We start from the raw sequence: 20,946 nt of genomic DNA on the forward strand, positions 1-20,946 counted from the left end.
AGAAATTCTGAAGTAAAAATAAACATGAAATTTCAAATAGGGAGCACTTGGGATTATCATATTTCTTATACAAATATTTGAATAGAAAGTCATAGAATGTGATATAGCACTTATAAAATAAAAAGAAGTAAAGTTAACTCTAAAATATGCCTCATAAATATTACAAACATCTCATCAAATGGAAACACTCAAGTGTTTCAAGAAAGAAGGAAACACTCCAAAACATAATATTTATTTAAAAGACAATATAATTTGAGTTGAAGACATTGTGGGGCACAAAGAGCTTAAAAATAAAATGGAAAAATGCAACATTCCTTATTGATTTTACTGACACTACTACCAGTACGGAATCACTCACTTTTCTTAAGGAGTATACAAGATACTGCACAAAAATTTCATTTCATTTAGTTTATTAATATCCAAACAGATTTAGCTTAAGAAATGAGAACAGGACATAAAACAAGATTTGGCTGAACTATAGAAAGAGAACCAAAAGAATGACAAGATTTTAAATTGATGACAATTTTACATAGAAAGTGAGTTTCTTAACTAATATAAAAATAAATCTACAACTGCAATCATGACTCAGATTGAGCCAGTATGCACCACGGTGTACCCAACAGTCAGTGAGGAACTACACAGACCTCACACACCCTTTGGTGCTGACTCACATTGTTTGCCTTTGAGCTGGAGCCTCATAAAGTTCCCCTCACAGCACTGGGTTTGCATTTTCTCAGCTACACACCATTTCTGTGTTTCCCTTAGCTTCTTTCTTGTCAGATGGTGACAGAGCTCAAAAAAACAAAAACAAAAACAAACAAAAAAAACTCCTCAACTAGCCAGTACTGAATAGAGAAGGCAAAAAATAAAAGTACTTTGAGATGGGCGTGGGGTGGTCTGGGATACCCGCAGACTCAGAAAAACAGGGAGACTAGAGTGGACATCACTGAACAGCACTGAGGTAAGGAGCCCATGGGCAATTCACAGAAAAGACCAGAACCGGATGTTAAGGACAGGAAGGGCTATTGTTACACTCACATGATCACACTCAAAGAACCAGAAAGAAAATGAATGGAGAGCAGTTCCTTTTATATTTTTAAGAGGAAAGGATTTTTTATAAGAAACATAAAAGTCAAGTCCAAAAAGTGAAATAGCAACAGTGAGTATTTAAATAAAATGGAATGTGGAAGGAAATAAAAGAATTCTTTTATTTCCACTTGACCGTCCAATTTTTAAAAATGGTTATGTCAAGTCAGGCCAGTTTTATTTTATTGGCCATCTGTATATACATTTCTAAGCAAAAGAAGAGACCCCGACTGGCGTCTCTCAGGTAGACTGGGAAGGAGAGACGAGGGGAAAACGTGGAAGAAAAGTCTTCACACTCTTCACGCCCATCTCTTCATGCCCAAAGCGGACAGGGTCTTTAGTCTGTACTTTAAATGGCAGGATCAGATCACAGAAAACATCGTCACCAAGGACAGCGGAAGTTTAGTCACAAGCACTTGGTGCTCAGCACGCCACAGAGTAGTGTAAGGCACACGAGCAACTGGAGGGACACAGCTCTGTGCAGAGAAGAGGAAGACGACGTCCCACACACCAAAGGTTCCGCTTTATACGGTCTTTCTATGTCGGGAGGTAATGCTGTCATCCCTTGAATCTGAAAATGGAAGCAAAGACAATGCAAATGAGCGTAAGATTTAAGAGGAGGGGAGTGGCAGTGGCAGTGGCTTCTGCAGGGGCTGTAGGCGGCAGAGGACGGTTACTGGCGGAGGGACAGTCATACATCGGGGAAGTCAGAAACTTAAGGTTTAGAAGAAAGGTAGAAAGAGGGCCAGACACTCCTTTGGAAAACAAAAACCACAAAGCAGGCTCTATTGCTTCTTAAGCTCTCATCCATGCTATTCCAGCTTCATCCCAACTTTAGTTTTAGAACAAATTTCTCTCTTCAAAAGGAGTGGAATCAAGTTTTCCATCGAACAAATAAATTATCAAACATATCAAAAGGCAGCTGGAAAACTGGATCTATGGATACGTGTCTGTTCCTTAGTTTTCCTACAATGGATTCAGGTAAAATGTGTCATCTAGGTTCTCAGAGGTTAAAACAAATTTGAGCTTACCGACCACTCTGCGTTGTCTGTCTTAGAACATCTCACGTTCACGGGCAGGCTAAGGACCAGCTTGTTGAAGGAGAGACCTTCCTTTTTAGTCCATTTAAACTTATTCATTGCATCCATGAAAGAAAGGTTTTTATACTGCTTCGGACTTTTGATAATGAAAGGCCAGGTCCTGAATTTAAAATAAAAAAATAATTTGTCACATTCAGAACAAATGCATTACATATTTCCTTTCCTTTTCAACATTCTAAAATCAACGTCATACTTCTTCATTGTTACACATATAGATAACCTAATGCAAAGCATTGATGAACGCATCAGCAGTTACTAGAAGAAATATGTACCAAATAAGGAGTCTTTTTTAAAACGGTATTCCTTGTTTTAGTGGCAGATGGATATTAATTTTAAACAAGTGGTTTTGGCTCAGAAAGCTTCTGGAGAGCTTCATAATTCCTCACTCATTTGTTTTGACTCTAGTTAGCAATATAACTGGTAAGCATTTATTTCTGAAGACAGCCATGCTAACGGTGCAATAAACTTGCAGGTTCCTAAAAGATACTGTAACAGATGTAACATTTAAATCCATACGCTACAAAAGCCTGACCCCTGCTGGCTGCTTTATTTTGGCACGGCTAAGTGAGAAGATAAATGGAAAACATTTGAATTTGGTTAGTGTTTTTAAAATTTTATTGAGAAAAAAATACTCTGTAGACAATACTCTACTTCCATTTGCCACTCTAAAAACACACGTTAAATGTCCAAAAAAGAGAACAGAAATCACAAAAGAATGACATGACCTGCTTGAAAAGATACTCTTCAGGTGATGCCATTGATTAAATACAAGTTTTAGATTATTGATTTCTGAAAAAAGAAAAAGTATAAGCACTGGTATATCACGAAAACTTATATTAACTAATCCATGGACCTTACAGGAAATTATCATGGGTAACTAATAAGTATTTGGCCCCCATCACACCCCAAGAAGATGTTCCAATGATTTTTAGCAATTACCAAATAATTAACCTCAGCTAAGGAATCTACATTTTTAACATTTGATCTTCACGGTTTCTTCATTTATTTATGTCATTGCTCTCTCTCTTATACACATAACCTACTCAGGCACACTGAATATTATCTTCTTAAGCAACTTAAATATCCTTTATGGATTTTTTTGAGTTACAAATATGAATTTTTAATGACTAAATTTGAATTATTTCCTCCATATCTAATAAGTGAAACAATGAGTAAAACAATAGGTAATATATGAATATCTTTACATTCTTCAGTCCTAACTTCCTTTTAAATCAAAATCTTTGTTGAGTTTTAACTGAATTATTTTATACAGAGACCTTAAAGTTAAGTACCACATAACAATCAGCATCACACCACATAAAATGTATCTAGCAATGATTTAAAATCTACAGCATTTTAAAATTAAACAACTTGTATAGAGATACAATCCAGAATTAGTATAAAACAAAAATTTGCCTTGAAAGGGGCCTATAATATTTACATACTGTGTCCTTTCAAATACACTAAAAGCTACAGATAGGTTCTATTAAATATAAAATCAAAGTTAAAAACAAAATTTACTTTTCAAAACGATATGGTGCCTATTTTGAAAAGGAGAAAATCAACTTCATAACCAGAGACGCTAGGGAGAAATCATAAGTCTGCAACAACCTAAAACACCACCAGGTGGCACTTGATCTCTACCAATGTGCTCAGGTGGCACTCTCAATTTCTGCAGCCTCTCGGGAAAGAGTGAATGCATAGATGAAATCTTTAAAAGTCTTGTTGCTATTATAATTTTGTAAACTACCATTTATTGATATTTATTGCACAACATTAAGTGACAGGAGATGTGTAACCACATTTGTTATTTTTTTAGTACAGACATATAGAAAAGGGCAAGCCGAATGGCTCGTAAACTGGAAACAGAATGACTGAGGCTGGGTGACCTGGAGATGTGGTCATCAATCTTTCTGAGATGGCATCTTTGTCTCACATTTATGGTCTCCTTCCCACTCCTACTAACTTTGTTCAGGCTCCTATTCTGTAATAATTTTGTACTAATAAACATCCCATTTGCCATTGTTCGGTTTTCCAGCCTATTCCACACCACATTTCCAGATTACCCTTTTGGAGAAAAGAGAAAACAGAAAGAGGATAAATAAGAAAAGGTGAATACTTATCCTGAGTATTTTTTGTTTCAAAAAGACTAAGCTATAAATCAGAAACAGGTAACTTTAAAGTAGCAAGCACTTCTGCTATTACTGGGACTAGCAGTTAGTTAGAAATAGTAGGAATGTTACAGAAATGAAAATTTTCAAGTTGCTGTTCTGGGCAGTGTGTAAAAGTTTATTCAGATAAACATATAAATAAAAATATATTGTTTATATATCATTATATTTGATAAAACAGTATTACTATTATGTTTTAATATTAATGGGTAATTTTCCTTTGTAAATTCAATTTAAACTCTGAGACATGTTTTTCTAAGAAAGTAGCAAGATTTACTGTAATACATGATGGTGGAGTAAGTTGTAATTTTCCAGAACAAATAAAGCAATTAATTTTTGTAAGTTCAGACCAATCAATAGAAATTTAAAAAACTTAACGATTCTTATACCTGGTCCCTCTGCTCTAAATTAAAGAGCAGATAGAGAAAGATAATCTGCGGTTACATTTCTTATCTGAGCTTCTCTAGTAACTCCACTTCTGTTTTAAAAGTTCCATTGCTAGTGTCTTTCTTGGGAGAGGAGAGAGTGGAGGAAAGAGGCGAGATGGAAGATCTAACCAAGAAGCTGTGTTTATGTACATACAGCTTAATGAATTACATCACAGACTCTCCTTTAAAGCAAATAAACATGTGATCAAAAATCAGTAAAATAAACAAAAATTCATTAACAGAATTCCACTTCTGGCCATGTTGATACTAACTTACTATAAAAAACTCAACATTCAACAAACTATATGAAACAGCTAGTTTTGGACATTGGAAAAGACGCAGCACAGAACTATGATCTCCAAAAGAAAGGAAACAAATGAGGTATTCGAATGCTATGTTCATCCCAACTTTTTGCCTGGAAGCTCTCTCTGAACCGTAATGCAGGAAAGGGGATGTCCAAGCAAAAAATAACAATCTCAATGAGTTAAGATCAAAATTAGAATTAAAGGAGTTGAAGAAGCTTGCATTTTCAAAGTAGAATACTGCAGAGGAAAAAAGTACACATAGAAATCTCTTTAAAAATCTGTGTAAGAATCGCCTGAATCTGTGTCTGAGTAATAAGCCAACTATATTTAGGGTAAAATTCCACAAAACTGGGCAAAGAACAATTGGAAGGCTGTAAGCCAAACAATTCCCATAGGTCACAGAGAGCTGGCAGACATTTGAGCTTAAATTATCCAGAGTGGAGTGTCTTTGCTGACTATCCAGGCATTTAGTAGTGATCTGAGCATGGGTAATGCCTTAGTAGTAAAGCTAGATAAGCCCTAGAGTAAACATCTATTCTAGATGCACACTAACAAGACTCTTCAAAAAAATAAAAACAATCTAGCACTGATCAACCCAACAGCATAATGCCTAGTATCTATGTCTAGTCAAAAATTACTAGACACACGAATAAGTATGTAAATGTGACTCTTAACCAGGAAGAAAATCAGTCAATACTCCAAGATCTAGAAATGGCAGAGATTAAAAAATTAGCAGACAAGCATATTAAAACATAAAGTTAAATATTAACAAAACGTGTAAAACTTTAATACTAAAACTACAAAAGAGTGCTAAGAAAAATGAAAGAACTACTAACAGAAGAGGTATACCATGTTCACAGATTAGGATACTCAATATTGTTAAGATATCAATTCTTTCAATTTGATCTAGAAATTCAGCATAATTACAATCAATTCATGCAGGTTTTTACAAAAAGAAATCTATAGGTTGATTTAAATATGTACTTATCAAAGTAATTTTGGAAAAAAAACGACAAAGCTTGGAGACCTACATTGTCTTATTTTAAGACTTCCTATAAAACTATAATAATCAAGTGTGGTATTAGAGTAAGGCTAAACACACACAACAATGAAACAGAATAGAATGCCCAAATAGAGTCATATATGGTAAAATGTTTTTCCTACAAATATTCCAAAGTAATTCAATAATAGAAAGGTAGTTTTCTTTCATCAAATGCTTCTTGAAGAACTTGATATCCATAATGAAAAACAACAAACCTAGGATTTGCCTCATACCACACACAAAAATTGATTCAAAATGGATCAACCGAACTTTGAGTCTCCCAGATAGAGAAGGGAAGGATTGAAGGCTGCAACAGATTTTCTAGCATGGTATAAAGCCTGGTTCATTCCTCCACGGAAAATGATTCCGCCCCGACTAGTTAAAAAAAAAGTCCTTGAACATATTTTTAGTAAATGCATTCTAATATAGAGCATACAATCCCACACCCACACCCACAACCCTTTACTCTCAATATGTACATAAAGTAAATCACTGAAATCTCAAATTGTGGTACGGAGAGAAAGAACACTGGGGTCAGGTATGGTGAAAAGGAAATCAAGAATTCACCTGTGTTTTACCAGAGCAAAAAAAAAAAAAAAAAGATTTGGACAGATATGCCCCAGCATAAGCAAGAAATAAGACAACAATCATGCAAACATAGAGTGAAAAGGAAATTACAGCACAGGAAATACTGAGTCTGGAAAAAAATATAAATAAATTATGCTGAAGGGAATTCCAACAATTGTCATAAGTTTAATAATATAATATAATAAATATAAATATATTTCAATGAAATATGTACTCAAAAACAAGATGGGAAAATAACAGAATGAGATAAAAGGGAAGATGGCAGACCAAAGAAAATAAATTTAAGAAAAAATAAATTTAGCACCAAACAAATTAGAAAAATCAAGAAGCAGAAAAACACTCCTGAAAAAAATTATAAAGGAAAATGCCTGAGAAAAATTCCAAATAAGTTAGAAAAAATTTTCAGATATACTACATGAAAATTTCTCTAAAATAAAATAAAGCGAATATATGTACTGAAAGAACACTTTGTGCTCAGAAAATTGGATTCAGATGCTCAACACTTAAGTATATTCAATTTAACTTATGAATCCTGCAGGTGAAGGAAAAATTTTTTTCATTTATCTAGAGACATCTACCAAGGGAAAGAAAGTATAACCCCCAAAAATATTCTAGCCCAAATTCTGTCCAAATAAAAATGTAGAAATTCTCAAACTTGAAAGAACTTGGGGCATAAAGCACTCAGAAGCCCTTTCTGATTTAATAATTTGAGGATAAAATCCTGATGACTCAAATTTAAAAACACAGAAATATAGGAATCATATAAAGATTAAGGGTTCTCATTGAATCTATTTATATATAAAAGGCATGTTAAATATTGTGGGAATTATGGTTTCAGAATTAAATGTAAAAATTAAAAATCTTGAAAATACAAAAGTTATAATATAAATAATAAATATTTCGTGGTGTGGAAAAGGGAGGTTGAAAAAACTGTGAAAGCATTAATGTCCTAATCTTTTGTGACCTAAAATTGAGACATGTAATTAATAAAATAGTCTAACATCTTAATATCTTTTATGATCTATTTTCTCAATATTTGAGATTCCCTTTATAAAATATTATTTCTTGTGGTTAAAAACAACAGCAACAACATTTATTTGAAATTCAACAAATTTTCAGTTTTAATTTAGTTTCTCTTTCTTATGATAAATTAAAACAAAATTAAAATTCAATGTTTTCATTTAAAACACTGCACAAATTATAATCTTTAATCTATTCATCTTTATATAAATAAATATATAAAAATGTCTATAATAACATTCAATTAACATTAGCAATGTTTATTTTTAACAGAATTTGAAGTGATTGCTTTTGCCTTCTTTGAAAAATGTGTTCTGTATTACTTGAACTTTTTATAAAAATATGTGATTTTTAAACAGTAAAAATACAAAATGATTTTTCCTGCAAAGAAAAAGAGAAAAACCTCTTGATTCTCTTCTAGAAATAGAACCAGTAACACAAGAACTGCATATTCAGTGTTGATGTGTGATACAACAGAAATACCTAAATTTGTCTAAACACATTATCTATTTTGTTATCTCATGTTTGTGAGTTTTTTGTTTTTCCATAAGCCTTTCCAGATGTATAGGACACAGAGAAAATCAGAACTCCCCAGAACAGATGAAAACATTGAGACAAGATGTTTTTGTCTCTATTTTTCCATCAACCTATCCTCTAAATCCTACGATTGCTACAGAATATTTAAAATAAAATGTGGCACCTAGTTAGTCATAATACTGAAAGCACAGAATAGAAGATTTGGGGTCATATGTTATATGACATTCCTTTTTAATATTGTATCCTGAAAACCAGTTAATAATATTCTTTTAAGCAAAACAGAAAAAGAACCTAAACCATTTCTCTCTTTCTGATCTTTTAGTCAGTATCTTATTGGTTTGGCCTTCACTATGAATTATGTCACTGAAATGATAACCTAGTTCTGAAAGTCCAATCGAAAGTCTAAGAGGAGGTCAAACTATCCCTGTTTGCCAGCAGAGATCTTATATCTATTAATAGAAAACTCTAAAGACTCCACCAAAATACTCCTAGGGTTGATAAATAAATTCAGTAAAGTCTCAGATTACAAAACCAATGTACACAAATCAGTATCATTTCTATATACTAATAACAGTCAAGCTGAGAATCAAGTCAAGAACTCAATACTATTTACAATAGCTGCAAAGAAAATAAAATACCTAGGAATATACTTAACTAAGGAGGTGAAAGATGTCTACAAGGAGAACTACAAAATACTGATGAAAGAAATCATAAATGACACAAATGAATGGAAAAACACCCCATGCTCATGGATTGGAAGAATCAGCATTGTTAAAATGTCCATACTGCCCAAAGTAATTTAGAGATTCAGTGTAATTCCCATCAAAATGCCAATGTCATTTTTCACAAATCTAGAAAAAATAATCCTAAACTTCATATGGAACCAAATAAGAGCCCAAATGGCCAAAGCAATCTTAAGCAAAAAGAACAAATCTGGAGGTATCACATTACCTGATTCCAATTATACCGCAAGCCTGTAGGAATTAAAACAGCATGGTACTAGTATAAAGGTAGACACAAAGACCAATGGAACAGAAAAGAGAAATCAGAAATACAACCATATAGCTATGACCAACTGATTTTCAACAAAGCAGACAAAAACATACACTGGGGAAAGGATGCTCTATTCAATAAATGATGCTGGGAAAACAGGATAGCCACATACAGAAGAATGAAACTGGATCCCTATCTCTCATCACATAAAAAATTAACTCAAGATGGATTAAAGACTTAAATGTATGATCTGAAATCATAAAAATTCTAGAAGAAAATGTAGGAAAAACTTTTCTAGACATTAGCATAGGCAAAGAATTTATAAGTAAGACCCCAAAAGCAAATACAGCAACAACAAAAATAAATAAATGGACTTTAAGTAAACCAAAAGGTTTCTGCACAGCAAAGAAAGTAATCAACAGAGTAAATAGATAACCTACAGAATGGGAGGAAATATTTGCAAAGTATACATCTGACAAAGGACTAATATCTAGAATCTACAAAGAATTCAAACAAATCAGAAAGAAATAAAACCCCAAATAATCCCATCAAAAAGTGAGCAAAAGACATAAACAGATTTTTCTTAAAAGAAGATAGACAAATGGCCAAGAAACGTGAAAAAAATGCTCAACATCACTAATCATCAGGGAAATGCAAATTAAAATCACAATGAGCTACTACTTTACCCCTGTCAGAATAGCCATTATTAAAAAGTCAAAAAACAATAGATGTTGGCATAGATGCAGTGAAAAGGGAACACTTATACACTGTTGAATGTAAACTAGTACAACACCTATGGAAAAGCAGTATGAAGATTTCTCAAAGAACTAGAAGTAGACCTACCACTTGATCCACTGATCCCACTATTGGGTATCTATCCAAAGGAAAACTATTACAGCACAATTCACAGTTGCAAAGATATGGAATCGACCTGTGCATCCATCAACTGATGAATGAATAAAGAAAACGTTGTATATGTACACCACAAAGTACTACTCAGCCATAAAATGAAATGACTTGGGTGGAACTGGAGACCATTATCCTAGTGAAGTGTCTCAGGAATGGAAAAACAAATACCACATGTTCTCACTTATAAGTGGGAGCTAAAAGAGAGATACATATGGTCATAAAGTAGTGTAACGGACATTGAAAACTAAGAAGGTGGGGAGGATAGGAAGAAGATAGAGAAATCTACCCATTGGGTACAATGTACACTATTCTGTTGAGGGGCACACTGAAAGCCCTGACTTCAGCATGATACAATTCATCCATATAACAAAAACACTTGTACTCCCTAAATTTTTTAAATAAATAAAATCTAAACATATATTTTAAAATAAAGCCTCTTTTTTGCTCATATTTTTGAAAAATACATTTAACTATGAAGTTAAATTTTTTGTGTGTGGGCAATGACATTTCACAACTGGACTTGTTCTGTGAAGCAATTCTCCCTGTCTTTCCAAGTGAAGAAAACCCAACTCTAGTACTTTCTGGAGGAGAGCAAAGGTATAAACACTGACATAGCTCATTGGGAAATGAGAGCTAAGCATTTTTAGAGGTTTCACACAATTTGTGTGCAAAAGAAATTAATTAGGCCATAGAATGCATTTCACTCATTTTGTATGTATACAGCTTTTAATGTCTATTTTCTTTTTAATAACCTGAGGACACTCAAGAAATGTGTCCATTTATTTTTAACATCCTCTCAAATTAACCCTTGATTAGGAAGAGTTTCTATTCAATATGTAACAAATATTTTAAATTAAAAAAGCCTACTTAAGTCTAAGTAAGGAATGATATCAGTATTTAAAACCAAAATTATGTCCTAGTATTTTTTTAAATTATATTTTCTATGATGTTTTGATTTTTATTAATATTTTATTTGTTTGCATATGTAATTATGTATTATATACTTATTCATATTTATATATTTATCTATATATATGTGTTATATATAGAGAGAGATCTGAGACCAGAATACAAACCCTAACTCCCCCTTTTATTGTGTACTATGTAATGTTGCATAGTTTCTTAATCTTTTAGTTTCTATTAATTTTTCCTCCTCTATAGAACTGGTATTGTATGTCCTACTCTAGGTATTGGAATTATTTAAAAATAAATTAAATAAGATCATGCATGTGAAATACTTAGTGAACTATTATACAAACCAATTTACATAAGCATTTTGGTATTTGTATTTTTCTAGATACAAACTTTTCTTTTGGTGGTCATTGGGTTATTTAGATAGGAACTGAGTAAAACGTATCTATGAATAATAAATTTAATTCAAAAAAAGAGAGTTCTTAGTTCATAATTTATAATCCCTATAATATTTAGGAATAAGAATTAGACCACATTTATATTCTCCTTCAGGATCTGCATTTTACCATATCTACATTGAATACACTCTGTCCTTAAATACACTCCCTGAAAAATCTATGAATATATTTTATCTAATTACATCAGTCCCTTTCATTTTGAAAAGTCCTAATCATTAGAGAATTCTTCCTTATGTTAAAACAATTTCCACCAGTCATTCTAATTCTTCCCACTGATGTAAGTAAGAATAGATAAGAATAGATAGATACATCAGCATTAATATATCCCAAACAGAATTCTCAGTATCTTCCTCAGACACATTCCCCTAACACCTTCACACATCATCACTGAGCCTTATTCTTCTCCTACCCTCACAGCCTCTCTGAGATGCAAGCAACAGGTCTTGTGCGTGCTACTTTCAAAAGGTAACCTGAATGTAACCACATCTCATCAACTCTAGTGTCACCACCTTGGTCCAAGGTCCCCTCACCCCTCAACTGGACAATCACAATAGTTTTCTGATTGGCATTATTCTTTCCAATCTTCCCCTCCTAGAGTTCTTTCTCAATATAGTAGCCAAATTGACTTTGTTTACATCCTACAATGGCTTCTCTTTGCACTTAAAGCCCAAAGGCCTTATGTTGCCCATTAAGTCCTGAATGATCTAGTCTTACTCGCTCTCAGATCTCATCACTTCTTCTCTACCAAACTTCCTCAGCTCCAGCCAAACGCACCCTCTTGCTGTTCCTCATACTCACCACGGGATCATGATGCTGGCTCTTATCTCTGTTTAAAATACCTTTGTATATCTTTCTATAAGGCTCTTCAATACGTAGGTCTCTGCTCAAATATCATCACCCCAGAGAGATTTTCTCCACCCTATTGACAATAGCACCACACTTTCTTTGCTGATTTAATTGTCTTCATAACACCTACTACTGTATAAAATTTTATGTTTGTTTATTACCTCTCCCCCACTCCAGAATATAATCTCAAGAGGGCAGAAACAATATTTATCTCATTTATTATTTTATCATAAATTGTTTCTTGGATACGCAATTGTGCAGAATGAGTTAACATAGCAGGCCTAAGAATGCTAGCCTCATAAAAGCCAGCTTGCAAGGATGATTCGTGGTTGACATACTATTTACTTAAATAGTAAACAATTTCTTATGGTGATATAAAATTTTCTCTAAATGATAAGAGTGACTCATTGTATCTAAATTGTCTGTGCCAACAATGCAGTTAATACTGAGCACCTGCTTTCTTTCTGGGAGTCTGGAATTTTGGTAAGTGGTAGGCAGAGAGCCCTATGTGGCCAGTCCCCAAAACACTTTGGGCACTGAGTCTCTAATGAGCTTCTCCAATAGACAACATTTTATACATGTTGTCACAATTCTGTGCTGGTGGAATTAAGTGCACTCTGTGTGACTCCACTGGGAGAAGCCTCTTGGAAGCTTGCACTTGGTTTCCCCTAGACTTTGGTCGATGTACCTTTTGTTCTTTTTGCTTTGTATCCTTTCACTGTAATAAATGTTATCTGTGAATACAACTATGTTTCTCAGTTCTTTAGGTCCTCCTAGCAAATCACTGAAACTGGGGGTGGTCTTGAGGACCCTGGACATAGCAATCGAGAAGTTTACCTGGTCTTCACAGTCAAAAGTAATCAAAAACAACAGCACATAAAAAATTTCTACAACAGGTTAATAAATTGAATATGAAAATAAACCGCATCCTTCTCTGAAGTATATAACCTCTACTATGAAATCAGTTACTACTTACGTGACTGGTCTGTAGATCTCCTTAACGCCAATGAACTGAAGTTGTTCCATGATGTCTGGAATACTTGCACATCGAGTAAGATTAATTCTTGGGTAATAAAGAAGGTATGAAAGACACATTTCACTCCTGGTGCTTAGTCCTCCCTGGAAATGGGTATATTTTATTTAGCAAAGTATGTGTTCCACCAATTCTGACATTTATAACACATTAAGTCATTAATGTCAAACAGTTCCTTCCAGTATTAAAATTTAATAAATCTTAAAGCTGAAAAGTAATAACTTAAATGACAATTTGGCTTTTTAAAAGGTAGTGACACATTTAAAAATTAATAGATTTCTTTCCACCTCTTCAAATGTTGCCTTTCCTAAATAACCTAATAATCTCCATAAAATTCTTCTGATGAGGTGTAAATGTCTCACCACACTGAATATTTCAGGGAATCATGAGCATGCTTGGTTAACATAATACCAATCAATCAGTTTGACTGAATCTTTCCTGATTCAACTGAATTTTTCATAATCTTGTCTTCATGTGTATAAACATTAGCAGCTACATAGGCCAGGGGAGAAAGATTTCACATTTTGAATCTTGGTAGCCAGTTATCTACTAACATTTAGAAAAACACAAAGACCCTTAAAAGAACAGGATCCAGAGTTACTACAACATATTATCTACCACATCTAATTTTCAACCAAAAATAATTAAACAGAAAAATAAACAGAAAACTACAATCTGTACTTAAACAGGGGAAAAAGACACTAGAAACGGATTGTGAGAAGATTCAGATGCTGGATTTAGCAAAGACTTGAAAGCAGATATAAATATGTTCAATACAGCTGTTTAAAAAATGTTCAAAGAGTTAAAGAAAAATATGTTCAAGTCATTAAAGGAAAATATGTTAAAAATGAGTTGACAAATGGGAAATGACATTAGAGAAAGGAAAATATTTAAAAATAGAAATTCTAGAGCTGAGCAGTAAAAAAACTGAATAAAAAATTCATGGGATGAGCTCAACAGCAGTACTGAGATGAACCTGAAGTTAGTGAACTTGAAGATTGATCAATAGAAATGATCTCATTCAGAAAATTGAAAACACCTCAGAGATCTGTGGGACAATATTAAATTTTCTAACATGCATGTCTAACATATGTGCATGTCTACATGTATGTTATTACATGTAACTGGATTTCCAGAATGAGAGAAAAGAAAGAAAAAATATTTGAAGAAATAATGGCTAAAATCATCCCAAATTTAGTGAAAAACATTATCTTACAGATCCAAGAAGCTGAACTAATGGCAAAGATAAATACAAAAAAAAGCCATACCTAGAAACATCATAGTCATACTGTGAAAGTCACAGACAAAGAGAAAATCTTGAAAGAAGCAAGAGAAAAATGGCACATCACGTACAGGTGAACAATGATACAATTGACAGCTGACATTTCATCATAAATGATGGAGGTAACAAAAAGATATTAGAATTATATATTCAAGTGCTGTAGGAAATAAAAAGAAACTGCCAACCAAGAATTCTGTATCTAACCAATCTATACTTCAAAAATGAAGGTGAAAAACTTAGGACTATTGTTCATGGCTATAAATTAATGTAGTGCCTAATAAGCAATGATTTTACTAATTGCAAAAACACGATCTCTTGTACCTGTTGAGCAAGGCAGGATTAGGCAAAGGGAAAGGCTGATCCACAAATGATTTTGCAACTGATGCCTCAGTAAATATCATATTTAATCTATCATTGAGCTGGGATGGCCATTCAGAGTTGTAACAAATTGTAGGAAGGGTTCTGGACTTTAATAACCTCATAACAACTAGTCATTGGCTGCTTGATGCCCCACTGGAGGGACTATAACTTTAAATGAGTCATTCTCTGATACCAAGGACAATTTCCAATGAGGGACATAGCTGTGAACTATCATTTTATCATCTGATATTCCCAATGGCTGGGGTTGGCTATGTTGGCCCTGAAGAGGGTATCAAGGCAGTGCACCAAAATACCAACTACAGTAATAACTCATCATGTCTCTAGTAAAATATTTCATACAAACAAAAATTATATATAAAGCATGAGAAAAAATAAAACCAACACAAATGTATTAGCTACCTGCTGTGTGCCTAGCTTCAATCTGTCTTCTTCTCACTACAACCAAAGATGATTATTATCTTAATATTTTATCTTTATATTGCTTCCCATTACACTTTGTATTCACTATATTGAAATGTGTATCCTTAAACAATATCTTGTTTAATTTTGTATGTTCTTTAACTTTACATACATATTATTAGACCATATATATTCTCCTGCAAACTTGCTCTATTCAATCAACATTATTCGTTTTTCAGATTCATTCCTGTTAATATATGTTGCTTTAGTTCATTAATTTTCATAACTATGTGTTGTTTCATTATAAAAATATATGATAGTATATTTATTTGTTCTCCCTTTGATGACAAATAGGGAGCTGTTCCCTTTGAGCTGTTCCCAGTTTTTTTCCTATGTTATGACATATTACTATGAATATTTTACATATCTCTCTCTGGGAACACATTCTGCAAAAGTAACCCCAAGGTTAAATCTACATAGGAATGGAACTGGGTAGAGCATATATGAATCTCCAACTTTTTCTAAATAATGTCCTGTTTTTCCCCCAAGTCATTTTATAAATTTACAAATCGCACTAGCAACATATGAGTGTTCCAGTTTTAGCACAGTGGAAATGCAATTTTCAATATTGCCAAACTGGTAAGTATAAAATATCTCATTCTGATTCACATTTGCATGGCCCTGGTTTTAAACAAAATTGAGTTCCTTTTCATATGTTTTTATCTATTTGGGTGTTTATTTCTGTGAAATGTTTTTGTCTTATGCTCTTTTTCTATTGTATGTTTGTCTTCTGTTACTGATTTATGGAATTTCTATTATAAGTTAGATACTAATTCCCTGATAATCTATGTATTGCAATTTTTTTCAGTTTAAAACTTATCTTTTCACCGTCTTAATAGTGTCTTTTGTAACCAAAAGCTTTAAGGTAGTCAAATTTGTTAATATTTTACTTATAGTTTATACTTTTCATGTTTTAAGAAATTTTTAACTACTCTAAGGTCAAAAAGATATATTAAAATATGTTTATTATAGTGGCTTTAAATTTTTTGCTCTTCATATTTAAATATTTAATATGTCTGGAATTGATTTTTGTGTACTGTATGAGATAAAGACCCAATTTGATTTTTTCCATAAGGATACCCAATTGTGCCAGCATCCTTTAATGAAAGCCCATCCTTACCTGAATGCTATGTCCATTATAAACCAAGTGTTCATATATAGCACTTGTAGGTCTGTTTCTAAGATCCCTATTCTGTTGTAGACTTCAACCATGTTATGTTAATCACCACAACTTTAAAATAATCCTTCATATCTAGTAGCTTATTTCCCATCTTGTTCTTTTTAATTATGTCTTGCCTATTTTTAACCGTTTGCTCTTCCATGTAGATTTTAGAATCAACTTACTCCATGTAAAAGCTAAAACTATAACATTTTTATAAAAATAAAAAATTAGGAGAAAATATTTGCAGCTTTGGCTAGATGAGAAATTTCTTAGTTAGGATACCAAAACCCCAAATTATAAAATCTTTCTGAATTTCTCTTTACTAGAATATCAAATTTATGGACCAATTTGTATAGAAGAATTTTCTTTATTTCACTTAGCCTTTTTATCCATGAACTTGGTATCTCTTAATTTCTTTAGGCATTCTTTAATGTCTTGCAATAAATATTTATAATATTATCCATAGAGATCAAACATATCTAATATTAGATTTATTTCTATGTTAACTTATACTTTTAAATCATATTTTCTTCAGATAGTTCTTATACACTGAAATACAATTAATTTTAGATATTATCAGTTTGGGGAGGATTTTGATGTAGAGAATAATAGTATTTGTGAATAATGTGTTTTGCCTCTTCACCTTTTTTCCTTCCTGATCCTTATAGCTAATTTTTTTTCTTTTCCTATACTATGTTGAATAAAAGCAGTGATAGTAAATATTATATTCTTCCTAATTTTAAAGAAATAATGTTAGTATTTCATGTAGCTTAATATTTGCTATATATTTTTCATTGCTAACTTTTATCTACTTAAGGCAATCCCCTCCTATTTCAGGTTTGCTAAATGTCTTACCCCCATGACGAACTTCAATTTTATGAAAACCTTTTCTGCTCCTATTGAGGTGAACATATAACTTTTTCCTTCAATCTCTTAATGTACTAGGCATTAGTATATTTTCTAATTTAAATCAATTTTACATTTCTTAGCTAAACACAAATTGGTCCTAACATTAGATTTGCATATAATGCAGGATTTTCTTTATCAATACTCTGTCAAAGATATTTCCATCAGGTGCACCTTACTGGCCTCTTTTATACTGTTCTTACAAAAGTTTAGTTTTAAAATAATGTGAACTTCATAAAATCAATTAGAGGAAGGTGTTCCCTCTTTTTGTGTTCCTGGAAGAGATTGAGTGAGGCATGAATTATCTATTTCTTGAATGCTCATTAGAACTCCCCAATAAATCTCTTGGGACCACCAGATTTCTATTTGGGTCAGAGGCCCTAGGTCATGCAGTTCATTCTTCCTTTGGAAGTCTGGATTTATCTAAGCCAGACTCCATTAGACAGTTAATGACCCCAGGTCTTTTAAAAATATTTGGTGAGGAAAAGCTAAAAGACTAAGGATAGCTTTTTATAAAACAGTCAATGCGTTAGGCTGCAAATATTACTATGGTATCATTAATGTGAAGTCTGATAAAATGTTAAAACAGCCTGATTTCACTTATATGATACTTAATGCTCAAGACATTCAGAAATTTTGTTTCCACATGGGAATGATTTTTACTCTTTTTCTTCTTAAGTCAAGCTTATCTCTTCCTCTTCATAAATGAACTTCAGTAATAATAATAAAAGTTTTCTTACCCAAGTCATCTCGGCTCTATCTTTTGTGTTGTAGCGACACTCAGTAATTAGGTTATCTCCCTAAAAGATAAAAGTAGAAGCTTTCGGATTGAAGTTTTATACTGTTTTATTTTTCTAATACATTTGTAGGTCAAAAGTTACTAATATTCGCTCTGTGAATAGATGCATCAAGTGATTTGATTCAGGAGAAGACTTTCAATTTGTTTAATTCTAGGTTTGCGTATAATAAGCAAGCAAATAAACAAATAAGGCTCTCTGTGTTCGAGCCAGACTCTACAATATTCTAGCTGGCTGACCTTGGCAAGGAATTGAATAAACTGGTTACAATTTGTTCATCCAAGAAATGATGATAAAAAATACCACTTATTTTTGCACAGTTGTTGAGAGGAGATTAAATGACGTAATGCATATTTAGTCCTTAGTACAGAATAAACACTTAACAAATGTTAGCCATAGATAGTAGTTTTTGTGATCACCTCTTCATTGACATTCTTTTCTTCAAAGCTCTTTAGTCATGTCTTTACTTCCTTGGAACAGAATTCTGAGGCAAATTAATAGTGAAGTAATTGCTCTAGTGTTTTCCAACCTTTTAAAAATTGCAGAACACATGGAAAATGATACTATTTTTATGCCTCCCTGCTCAGGTAAATGAATGAAGCTATTCATGGGCCCGAGCAGCCAGCCATCTCTGGGCTTTAGCCCTCAGAGGATTTGCACCCCTGTTCGACTAGCCAGAGGGCCCAGAGATGAGTATCCCAACACACTTACACTCTAATCATAGCACAGTTTACTAATTAATAGAAAGCTCTAGGTAACAGTGTTTGGAAAGTCCCGAGATGACATAATAAAAGAGAGTATAGTCCTTAAGGACCTTGACAACATCACTGTTTCTCAAACTTCATCTTTCTACCCTCAGGGTGTAGCAAATAATTTGTGAAAGGAATATAGAGCCAACGCTGTAGGTTGAAGGGACAGCCATTAGAAAAAAGAAGGCCCCTCTCCTCATCATAACTTCTCTTTTTGCATGTTTCCCTTTACATCACATTGTGCTATGCCTTCTTCCTGACAGTTCACCCCATCTAAAAGTCCTGCCCTCAGCATCACGTAGAAAAGATATTGCTATTACTTTCATTTCATAAACAGTATAAGAATTTGACTTTTAAGAGTAGAATAACGGTAGAAAATCATATGACTATTAAGCTTCATTGTCACAGAATAAAAAAATTGAGAAAATAGTCATAAATTTTTTTAAAAAGCATTCATTATTGTAAGGCATAAGAGTCTCTTCTATGCTTCACCATAACCTCAAGTATTGTTTTAAGCTGGATCATGTAGCACAGTATAATTAGCTACATTCAAATACCTTTGTTAAATAAAAGGATTATCCTTATATTCATTTTTACTGAAATGAAACTTCTAAAAAATCCTCTCTCTTCAAGATAGCATAAAGAAACAGAATAGGGATCTTTTTACTATTTCCAGAATTGCAACCAAAGGATTGCTAACTGGAACATCAAGTATAAAAAAAGTAATGCTTAGCGCTCAGAACCTTGAGATTTTTTTTTTTGAGGTTTTTAAATTTTTTTTTTTTTTATTTTTGAATCAACAACTTGAATTGCCTCTGGGAATAGCAATAAAAATGAGTTTCAAATTTGGAAAACAGATCAAAGACATTCCATCTGGGTTGTGCAACACCCCTGGTGGGTGGTGATACAAGGAACAAGTCATTTCACGAGTGGAAATCTTGCTACACCTCAGCAGATATATGTCTCATGGCTTTTACAATAGTCAATAAAAAAGAACAAAAGCATGCATACTGGTAAGATTGTTTGTTCCTCCTTTAGATACTGGAACTCCTGGAAATTGAAGTCAAAATCGTCATCATAGGCGAGCAATTTCATTTCCTTCCCTTTTCGAAAATGACGCAGCCTGATGCCTCTGCCAGCCAGGTGCGCGTGGAGCAGAACAGCAAACACGTGGATTCCGCTTGGCTTCTCGGCTTCCAGAGCCTGCGGGCGAAGCCGAGGAAGACCGATTAGCCAAAACAGTGCATGTTCAGACATTTCACGTTCAATCACACTTGGAAGGACAACCGAGAAGAAAACTTAAGCAACTTAAGTGAATGCTTGAGCTGCCAAACATTTTGAATTTGGATTATTCAGTGTTCTTTCTGTGAAGGAACATTTTGCCAGGCGAAAAGAAAGGAAACTGATGCCTACTACGGACCTGCCGGTCCCTTCTTAATCGTTATCTTGCTTTTTTTCTTCTTTTAGGAAGTAAAGAGGTAGACAATGCTCCTGTCGTAATGATTCCAGTATGTTAGCAACCTGAAAATCCAAACTCTCAAAAGGAGACATTATTCCCACTTTTCCAGATAAGAAAGCCGAAGTGGGTCAGTGTAATTAAATGAGTCACCCACGGTCCTACCGCTAGTAAAGATGTCATCGCAATTTGATCATGGTCCAAATAACTCAGAAGAGCATAATCTTTCCACTTTGCCAGTTTGCCATACTGTCCACAACCACAGTATCTTAGAATATATAAAGAATATAATCCATGTAGAAACATTTTCACTCAAAAACACCAAA

The 20,946-nt window shown here is 33.3% G+C and overlaps 1 protein-coding gene across 1 annotated transcript in view; it reads right to left on the reverse strand.

The window, feature by feature from the left end:
• Positions 1–264: 264 nt before the first annotated feature.
• Positions 265–20,946, reverse strand: part of MOXD1 (monooxygenase DBH like 1) — an 86,252-nt gene continuing 65,570 nt past the window's right edge. Inside the window, exons 8-12 of the mRNA XM_069489176.1 lie at positions 20,176–20,367; positions 18,359–18,418; positions 13,372–13,514; positions 2,118–2,286; positions 265–1,657 (exon numbers count right to left, since the gene is read on the reverse strand). Of these exons, the coding sequence (XP_069345277.1) occupies positions 1,493–1,657; positions 2,118–2,286; positions 13,372–13,514; positions 18,359–18,418; positions 20,176–20,367 (729 nt within the window). The 3' untranslated portion in view covers positions 265–1,492. The remainder of the gene's footprint in view (positions 1,658–2,117; positions 2,287–13,371; positions 13,515–18,358; positions 18,419–20,175; positions 20,368–20,946) is intronic.

This window comes from Eulemur rufifrons, chromosome 15, assembly GCF_041146395.1.
Source record: "Eulemur rufifrons isolate Redbay chromosome 15, OSU_ERuf_1, whole genome shotgun sequence".
Taxonomy (NCBI): domain Eukaryota; kingdom Metazoa; phylum Chordata; class Mammalia; order Primates; family Lemuridae; genus Eulemur; species Eulemur rufifrons.